The 10,016-nt window shown below is 55.8% G+C and overlaps 1 protein-coding gene across 1 annotated transcript; it reads left to right on the top strand.

Annotated features, from left to right (window-relative positions):
* Positions 1-225: 225 nt before the first annotated feature.
* On the top strand, positions 226-8,656 carry CTU1 (cytosolic thiouridylase subunit 1). The gene is made up of 3 exons (XM_032612855.1): positions 226-336; positions 3,851-4,394; positions 5,859-8,656. Exons 2-3 carry the CDS (start codon positions 3,887-3,889, stop codon positions 6,458-6,460), a joined length of 1,110 nt encoding a protein of 369 aa, XP_032468746.1. The 5' UTR covers positions 226-336; positions 3,851-3,886; the 3' UTR covers positions 6,461-8,656.
* Positions 8,657-10,016: the final 1,360 nt, after the last annotated feature.

Genomic DNA, 10,016 nt, shown 5'->3' on the forward strand with positions numbered 1-10,016 from the left:
CCTTTTAAGCGTCCGGCATGGTAACAGGTTACTACCGCAGCAAACAGTACACGCCCCGCGTCCCTTGCCCGTGCGCAGGCGCAGACGGAAACAAGGCAGTGCATTTTGGGTGTGGTAGGCAGAGCGAAACAAGGGGCCGCAGGGACTGCTGGGAGTTGAAGGCTGAGAGCCCAGTAACCACAGGTGCTTCGGGTGGAGCTGTTGCATGGGGTTCTGGGAGTCGTAGGCAAGACAGCCCCCCAAGGCCTTGTGGTAGTCGTAGTCTCTGGAGCCACTTCCGCGCCGGAGTTCCGCGTGTTCGGCAGTTTGGACCATACAGCACCGCGTTCTACTCAGGTATTTCCTCACCAGCTGGTCGGCTCGTGAGCGCCCGCTCTTTGTTGCGGTGCCGTGTGAGGGTTGAGGGTCTCTCTGGGGGTGAAGCCACTCGCCTTTGATTTCCCAACGCTTGTATCGCAGAGGCCTTCTGACCAGGATCCCCACTTTGGGCACTGCAGTCCGGCCTGTCTCTTGCTCGCCCCTCCCCTCTCCCAGGTTGGAATTCGACCATTTCCCTGCCCCCGCTTCCAACTGGGTACGTCCCGGAGGTCCCTACTCTGTCCTGGAACCTCTGTTTTGATAGAATGATGTTAAACACTCTCCGTCCTTCCGACAGGGCTGCGATTCGGAGGCATCCCTGGGGGTCTGGGTCTTGTCTTCCGGGCGCATTTATTATTCCCTCAGCCTACAGATCTTTCCTGAGCACCGACCCTGTGCCAAATCCCGTGCGAGGCAGGAGAAGTCAGTGGTGGCCGAAGCAGACCCTGTCCCTGCCGTTAGTGAGCTCACAGTACAACGGGGGAGACAGGTCTGTCACCACGGATACCGTCATGATCCGGTTGGGGTGGGGTCATACATGGGGCTCTGCGAGCCCAGAGGAGGCACCTGACCCAGCCTGGGGTCTATAACGTCTTCGAGGGGGAGATGCATAAGAGACACTTCAAATCTGACATGTCCAAATGGAATTCTGGTCAGCGTCCCCTCTGACTAAATGGTCCCATCATCCTCCCAGGTGCTCAGGCCCAAAGCTCCAAGTCATCCTTCTTTTCTCTTTCCTCATGACCACATCCTCCACCCCAATCCAAGTCCTGTGCAAGTCCCGTGGACCCTACCTTCAAAATAGATACAAAATCCTACCTTTTGTCATCTCCACTGCCAGCACCCCAGTCCAGGCCACCATCATCTCACTGACTATTGCCATAGCCTCTTCCCTGGCCTCGCTGCCTCTGATCCTGCCTGCCACGGCCTGTTCCCCACACAGCAGCCAAAGGGAAACTTTTAAAACCCAAGTCAGATCGTATCCCTTCTTCGCGCAAAACCCTCCCATGGCTCCCATCTCTCTCTGAATAAGATTAAAACTGTATCATGATTTATGAGCCTCTGACAATCTGCACAGACTCATCGCCTGCCAGGGTCTTCTTCACTCAGGAGTTAGACCCCTAGGACCGAGTGACCATAGATTTAGGGGGAGAAGAGAGATGAGTCCAGGGTGACTTTATGTCTTGTCCTGGGGAGGAGCTGGAAGTGGCAGTCCTCTCAGGAGACAGGGAACAGCTGGGCAAGCACAGGTTTCTCCCTGTGGGGAGCAGGGTTGCTGGTCAGTTTGGGCGCCTAGGATCCCAGAGGACCAACGGGGATCCTCAGTGGGGCATCTGGAGGACCAGCCCGATGGACGTCATTATTCAGTCACTCACAAGGAAAATGAGCTGGGAAGGACCTGAGAACCATAGAGGACTCTCCAAACGAGACTGGAGGCTGAGCAGGAAGCAGACCAGGAGAGCGAGGGAGAATCAAGTCAAAGCCGGGGGTGGGATAGGGTGTGTGTGGGGGGGGAAGATTTCAAGAGGGCGTTGCTCAGCTGTGACGGATGTGGCGAATGGTCATGGCCAATGGGTCCTGAGGGCTGCTTGCTGGGCCCAGTGACGAGGAAGAGTACTCTGGGCAGAGGGAAGAGCAGTGCTAACACTTTCCTGGGTAGGTGTTTCCGGGGGTGTTGGAGAGTAGAGGCCAGAGTGGCTGAAGGAGAGTGGAATGGGGGGTCAGAGAAAAAGGGAGCCTCATGAGACATAAGCTTTTACGGAAGTGAGATGAGATGCATGGGAGAATGTAGAGGAGATACTGGGCAGGATCCCACTGGCTGTTTTGTGGAGAATTGTGTGTGTAGAGGAGGGGAGGGTGGGGCAGGGAGACCAAGGAGGAGCCTCCTGCAGTAAGAGAGACATGGCTCAGCTCAGACTAGGGTCGCGGTTGTGGAGATGCTAAGGAGTGCTGGGCTTCTGTTTTGAAGCTACAAACAGGATTTGCTCCATTCTGGTTGGGCATATGGGGTTTGAGGTCTGAGGAGGATGCCCCAGGTACATCTGAGGTACATCTTCAGTGGCGCATTTGGAGGAAAGGCTGGGACTTGACATTGCAGTTGGAAGTCACCCACAGGGAGAGTGAGAAGAAAGAGCAGTCGTGGGTCCTGGACCACAGGGCTCCTGCCCTGAGTAGCTGGAGGGATGGAGCTGCCCTTTACCGCAAGAGAAGCAGGTTTGGGAAGGGGAATCAGGAGTCTAGGTTTTGAGATGCCTGTCAGACGTCTGGGTTGCACTGGTCCTTAATTGGTGTTACAGGCAGTAAACATACAAGTCACATAAAATGATTCCACACATTGTGGTAAATCCTGGAAACAGGGTGACCTGCTCAGGGGCTACTGCACTAGTTCAGCCTGGAGATGATGGTGGCTTGGGGAGGAGGGACTCAGTCTGGTGGGTTTTCATGGGTTCCCCAAGCAGGTGGGTCCAAGGAGAGGGTTGGAATTTTTGGCTGGGTGGGGACAGATGAGGTGGGGGGGCACAGAAATGAGTTAAAACTGGGCTGATCCAAGTCTTGGTAAGGCCACAGAAGCTTTCGGGAGATTCTGAGACCACAGCAATCCTGGAGGCCCACACCCCGCCCTCCCCCCGCCCCCAAAACAGAAGAAGCCACAGTTGATCTCCTTGGAGGTACGACCCATGCTGCCTCTGTGTCTCCCTGGAGGAGATGACTGCCCTGCCTTTCAGAGGATACAATCGGGACCAATGCCTAGAGACAGTATCCCACCCCCACCAAAGCGAAATCCAGTTGGTCTTTTCTGTCCCTCCCCCTTCCCCTAACAGAGCTGCAGTTCCCTGGACTCCCTCTGTTTTTAGATCACTGACCCCTCCCAAGCTCTCTGAACAGCCCTGGAAGTCCAGGTCAGTGATAACCACCCTGTCCTTCTGACCAGGGTTGTAAAAGGGCTGGCCTCCCTGGAGACTGTGAAACTGGCCCTTAATAGGCACCTCCATCCCTCCAAACAGAATCCGACCTAATTCTGGGTGTAACTTGCCTGTCTCTCCCTCTCCCCTCCACCTCTCCCAACCAGCTCCTTCTCTTCTTGGTGTGTAATGGGTGTAATCCAAGAAGCCTTCCTGGAGGCACTAGCTTCCTTAAACTAGAATACAGTTGACCCTTGAACAACATGAGTTTGAACTGCGCTGGTCCCCTAATACTCTGACTTTTTTTTTTTTCCAATAAATACATACAGTACTACACCATCCGCAGTTTGGTTGAATCCGCGGATGCAGAAACAGGAAGGCCGACTGTAAAGTTATGCGGGTTTTGGCTGCGTCCCTGGCCCCCGTGTTGTTCAAGGGTCAACTGTATACGTATAACCCTCCCTTACTCTGGAAAAGGTCTACTCGGCCTGCATTATTCCTGGCAGAGACACTACGCAAGCAGCCTCTGTAGGCAGACTCCTGCAATCCGGAATCCACGTGTAACCCGCCTCCCCTCTCCACCCATCCAGGAGAAGCCGACCCTCCCGTCTCGCCAGGACCCCGCGATGCCTGCCCCGCAGTGCGCCTCCTGCCACAAGGCGCGAGCCGCCCTCCGCCGTCCGCGCTCGGGCCAGGCGCTGTGCACCAACTGCTTCTGCGCCGCCTTCGAGGCCGAGGTGCTGCACACGGTGGTCGCGGGCCGCCTGCTGCCGCCCGGCGCCGTGGTGGCCGTGGGCGCCTCGGGCGGCAAGGACTCCACTGTGCTGGCGCACGTGCTGCGCGAGCTGGCCCCGCGCCTGGGCATCTCGCTGCACCTCGTGGCCGTGGACGAGGGCATCGGCGGCTACCGGGACGCGGCGCTGGCGGCCGTGCGGCGGCAAGCAGCACGCTGGGAGCTCCCGCTCACCGTCGTGGCCTACGCAGACCTCTTCGGGGGCTGGACGATGGACGCCGTGGCCCGCAGCACGGCCGGCTCCGGCCGCAGCCGCTCCTGTTGCACCTTCTGCGGGGTGCTGCGACGCCGGGCGCTAGAGGAAGGGGCGCGCCGCGTGGGAGCCACGCACGTCGTGACGGGTGAGCGCAGGCGCGGTGGGAGGAACGGGCGCATGCGCGGGCGAGGGGTGGCCATAAGTCCACTGAGGCGCATGCCCCAGAGGTCGTAAAGGAGACTGCGTATATCCTAATTGGAGACGCTAAAATAGGAGGCGGGGCTGTGCATGCGCACTGAAGGTTCGTAGTATGTGCGTGTCCTTAGGATGGGCATGGTAAGCTTTTGAGTCACTGCCATCATCTTTGTACACACACGCTGGCAAATAGAGGGGTGGTAGGGTACTCTCTAGGGGCTAGGGCTGTGGTTCTCTGCGCTTTTTTTTTATGACATTGTGTCCCTTGTCACAAAAGGAGGGGTATGAAGGGGCATCTCCCATCAGAAAGCATCTGTAGTCAGAACGCAACTGTGTCCTTTTCCCTAGTTGCTTCTCCTCTTTGATAACACTTTCTCTGTACCAAACAAATAATTTGTACCAAATTGGTAATTACCAAATACCAATTATTTGTACCAAACAAATAATTGTTGGCCATTTATTGTGTGCCAGATGCAAGCTATATGGCCTAGAACAAACTACCTAACCTTGGTTCCCTCTTTTATATAATGGGGATATTAATACTATCTAGGTCCTAGAGTTACTGGGAATTAGATGAATTATGGGAATTACGTACGAAGCACTTAGACAAGACACTGAGAAACAGTAAACATATAAATGTTTGCCGTTATCATGATGCACAAGACAGTCTCTGCTCCTGTCCGTTTCTCACATATGTAATTATAACCTGATTATAATTATTTCCTGTGCCACTAAGGAAAGTGACACAGGAGGACCTAGTGAAGGGAGAAACGTGGGGATTAAGGAAGTGTTTCCTGAGTGAGCGGAGACCTGAAGCCGAGTGGGTAACTAGGTGAAGGACAAAACGGGGGTGGGAGAGGTTCTGAGCAGAGGAAACAGCTTATGCAAAGGCCCTGAGGAGGCAAAGTATGGCCGCCTTGAGAAGCCCTAAGACCAGTGTTTTACTATAGACTCAAGTATAAGATGACAAGTTGCAGAATAAGTAGAGATTGAGCTTCAACTTTATGGTGACTGTTGTGTAACTATGCACTTACTTTCTCCCTGGTCCTTCTAAATACCATAATCTGCATTCCCAGAGGCACTTGTGTCAACAGCCCACTTGAGCATCTCCATCAAATGCCATTTTGATGTCTGTGCGGTCTGAAGTACACTTCACTAGACTGAAATTATATCTGTAGCCTAAAGCAGTGTTACTACCTGAAAGGGCACCGAGCACAGAGCCTGGTTTGCAATAAGAGGGGGGCAAATGAGGGCATCCCAAGTTGCTCCACGGGAGCCTGGTGTGTTCCCCTCTCCTTTCTCACGGGGTCCACCCGCAGCCTCCCGCTGACCGCCCCACGGTACCGCGGGGTCTCCTCCCGCGGACCCGCCGGCCCCAGCGCCCCCTCCTCACCGGCTCGCGTCTCTCCCCCAGGACACAACGCCGACGACATGGCGGAGACGGTGCTCATGAACTTCCTGCGGGGCGACGCGGGCCGGCTGGCGCGCGGCGGGGGCCTGGGCTCTCCGGGCGAGGGGGGAGCCCTGCCGCGCTGCCGCCCGCTGCAGCTGGCCTCGCAGAAGGAGGTGGTGCTGTACGCGCACTTCCGCCGCCTGGACTACTTCTCGGAGGAGTGCGTGTACGCGCCCGAGGCCTTCCGCGGCCACGCGCGCGACCTGCTCAAGCTGCTGGAGGCGGCGCGGCCGTCGGCGGTGCTGGACCTCGTGCACTCGGCCGAGCGCCTGGCGCTGGCCCCGGCCGCGCGGCCCCCGCCCCCCGGCGCCTGCTCCCGCTGCGGGGCGCTGGCCAGCCGCGCGCTCTGCCAGGCCTGCGCCCTCCTGGAGGGCCTGAACCGCGGCCGGCCCCGCCTGGCCATCGGCAAGGGCCGCCGGGGGCTGGACGAGGAGGGGCCGCCGGGTCGCCGCGGGAGCCATAGCCGTCCGGACCCCCGACTTCGGAGCCCATCCCCGGCTTCTAGAGACTCCAGTTCTCCGCTGGGATCCGACGACGACGTGGGAGTGCGGGGCCACCTGTAAATGACACTGTGAAGGAACCCGAGTTACCTTAGCCCGGGCTTCGGTGTGAGGTTGGGAAGGGGTCGGAACCCCTTACCTGTGGTCCTGCAGAAGCTGGGGCTCTGGGCTCCTGGGGCTGCGGAGGACTCCTGGGTGTCTGGGGGACCCCTGGGCCTCAGAGAGGAGAGAACTGTACAACTTTCCATTTCTGAGCGAGTGGGAATTAGGGGGCCTCTTGCCTGTACCTCTGTGGGGCTCTGGGCGTGCTCAGATAGTCCTAACCCTTCTTGAGCGCCTACTGTGTGCCTGATGTTTCATGTTTGCCTGCAGTGGGATAAGCAAAACCATGTAACTTGATGGGCACGTCAGTTGCAGCAATCGTGATGCTTCTGTGTGAGCGCTGTGTACAGGGCAGGCGCTGGATCATCTCATTTCATCCTCACCACGATCTCATTGGCCGTAGCCTGAGCCCCATAACTGGCCTGAGGTCGCCTCGCTGGAGCCCCAACTGGGGGCTCACACCCAGGTCTGCCTGGTGCTCCTCAAGACGGTGTATTTAGCCCTTACCCCCCCTCTCCCCGCCCACCACCACCTGAATCTCTGTGTGATGGGTGGGGAGCCCCTGGGTGAGCTGCCCAGACCTCAGATTTCCGGAGGCAGAGCTCGGTGAACCTGGGTCAGTGGCTTAACCTCTCTGGTCTTCCATTTCCTCCTCTGAGAATGGAATCAAAGCCTCCTAGCAAAGCACTGTTGTGAGTATTTGATAAAGCACTCAATAAGTGGTGTCCAACTTCGTTGTTCACATTAAAGTTCGGCCCCCCGGGGGGCTCTGGGTTGCAGGGTTGCCTCCCTGCCGGTCCAGACAGGTGTGAGGCTCAGAAACTTCCTGCCTGACCCCTGGGGAGACTTGGTGTCCTCAGTCCCACCTCCAAGCTGTGCTGGGCTGGTTCCTTGTCAGGAGTGCCCTCCTTTCCCATCTTCCAGCTCACATCCTCCAGGGGCCTCCTGGAAGCATCCCTGATTCTCTCCTCCCACCCTGCCCAGCCCAGGACATTAGGACTCTCCCAAACCCCAGCCCTTGGGTCCTGTCCTCCAGCCATCCACACTCTTTGGGGCTCGCTTTTCCTAATTAGATTGGGCTGGAAGGCAGGGACCAGAGGCCCCACCTCCTCCGTGAGTTAATTGAGCATCAGGATAATTATTCATTCGACAAACGTTTATTGAGCACCTCATCTGTGGCCCATGTGCCAAGTTCTAGGAATACTGCAGTGAGCAGAAGACAAAAAGCCCCTGCCCCCGTGAAGTTCACAATCTGGGAGAAACAGACAATAAGTCAATAAAAATAAAATGTCAGATAGTGATTAATGCAACAAAAATAAAGCAGGATAAAGAGGGAGGGAGACAGCAAGAGCCAGTGTCCATAGGGGTCAGGGCAAGGCCTCTCTGAGGAGGTGGCATTTGAGCCGAGACCAGAATAAAGCAAAGGAGTGAATTATAAAGCCATCTTGGGGGAGAGCTTTCCAGGCAGAGGGAACTGCCGATGCAAAAGCCCAGAGGTGGGAATAAAGTTGGTAAGTCCAGGGAACAGCAAGGAAGTGTGGTCAGGGCGTAGTGGGCAGGGAGAAGAAGAGCAAGAGTTGAGATCAGGTGGTAGCCAGGGCTGGTCCTGCACCATCTCGCAGAGGGAGGAGCCCATCTCCGTTTTCTAAAAATCCCTGCAGCTGCGGTGGAGAGAACGGGCTCTAGGGGGCGCAAGATGATCACGGTCAATTGGAATGATTCTAGCGCACCAGGCACCGCGGAACGCTCCTTCCTTGCGTTTTGATCCCCAATTTTACAAAGGGTAAATTTTTGACTCAGAGGGGTGAAGTGACTTTCCCAAGGCCACACAGCAGCAAGTCAGTGAAGGAGCTAGGGCTCTTGAACCTTTTTGCTATGCCGCCTGCTGGAAGCAAGAGGACCTGGGCCCTTGTTGCAGGTCGGCCACTGATTCACCCTGTGGTTTTGGGCAAGGGACTTTTCTGTAACCGAGTTTCTCCCGTCACACCTTCACACCAGGAGGTGGGTGGTTGGTTAGATTTCTGTTGTGGTTTAGAGTAGCACTATCCAATAGGAATATAATGCGAGCCATATGTGTAATTTCAAAATTACGAGTAGCCATATTTTTAAGGGGGGGAGGGGAAAATTTAATAATGTATTTTATTTGACCCACTATATCCAAAATATTACTATTTTAACATGTAATCAATATTTCAAAACCTTGAGGATGGGACTTCCTGGTGGCTCAGTGGTTAAGAATCCGCCTGCCAAGGCAGGGGACATGGTTTTAGCATCCCTGGTGGGAAGATCCCACGTGCCGCGGAGCAACTAAGTCTGTGTGCCACAACTACTGAGCCTGCGCTCTAGAGCCTCCGAACTACAGCTACTGAAGCCCACGCGCCTAGAACCGGTGCTCCGCAACAAGAGAAGCCACAGAAATGAGAAGCCCGCGTACCACAAGGCAGAGTAGACCAGAGAAAGCCCGCGCCTAGCAACGAAGACCCAGCACAGCCAAAAATAAATTAATTAATTAAAACCCCGAGGGTGTTTTACCTTTTTCTGGTACTAAGTTTTCAAAATCCGGTGTGTATGTTACACTTACAACCCGTCTCTATTCAGATTCAACCACGGTTCTGTGGCAAATGTGACAAGAGGGCCTCGAGTGGGAGCTGGGGAAAATGCTGTTCTCAGCTCCAACCACAAGGGGGTCACTGTGACCACACCTTGCATTGGGTGGCCATTGACGGAAGAGCAAAGTCTTTCCTTCCGCTGCCTGGCTGGGGAGATTTGCTCTCTCCTCCCACCTCCCCACCGGTCCCCCTGGCCTGAGCCAGCCTCCAAGGGCGAGAGACACAGTCTGGCAGAAACCTGAAAGTCCCCTGTGAACACTTGGAAACCTTCCATGACCTCAAGATCCATGTGTACATTCATTCATTCATTCATTCTGCAAATATTTATGGAGCACCCAATTTGTGACAGCAATGAACAAAACAAAAACCTGCCCTCATGGGAGAGGCCAGAAAAGGAGGAAAATAAGTCGAGTATGTAGTGTGTCAGATGGTGATAAACTGATTAATCGGGGGATGGGAAGCATGCCACACATGTATGTAGGGTGGATACGGCAGACCTCGAGGAGAAGATGACATTTGAGCAGAGGCCCACACAAGGTGAGGCAGTGGGCTCTGCGGATTTGCGGGAAGGGCGATGCTGGCCAGGGTACAGCATGTGCACATGCCAAGGGAGGCAGGCGAGTGGTGGAGCAGGTAACTGGAGGAGAGAGGTAAGAGGGGCCAGACTGCACGGGCACAGCTGTGATTTTGAGGCGGAAGCTACGGAGATTTTGGAGCAGAGGAGTGATAAAGGATCAGCCCTTTATTCACGAAGCCAACATTTGCTGGCATCTCCCAGGAGCCAGGCCCTGCACGGGGCACTGGGGAAACAGAGCTGGATGAGCCCCAGTCCCTGCCCGCAGTGGGCTCTCTGTCTGGGAGCCCATGGGCCCTGGTGAATGCAGCCCTTACCTAAACACAAGGGGTCC

Source organism: Phocoena sinus, chromosome 19, assembly GCF_008692025.1.
Source record: "Phocoena sinus isolate mPhoSin1 chromosome 19, mPhoSin1.pri, whole genome shotgun sequence".
Lineage (NCBI taxonomy): Eukaryota > Metazoa > Chordata > Mammalia > Artiodactyla > Phocoenidae > Phocoena > Phocoena sinus.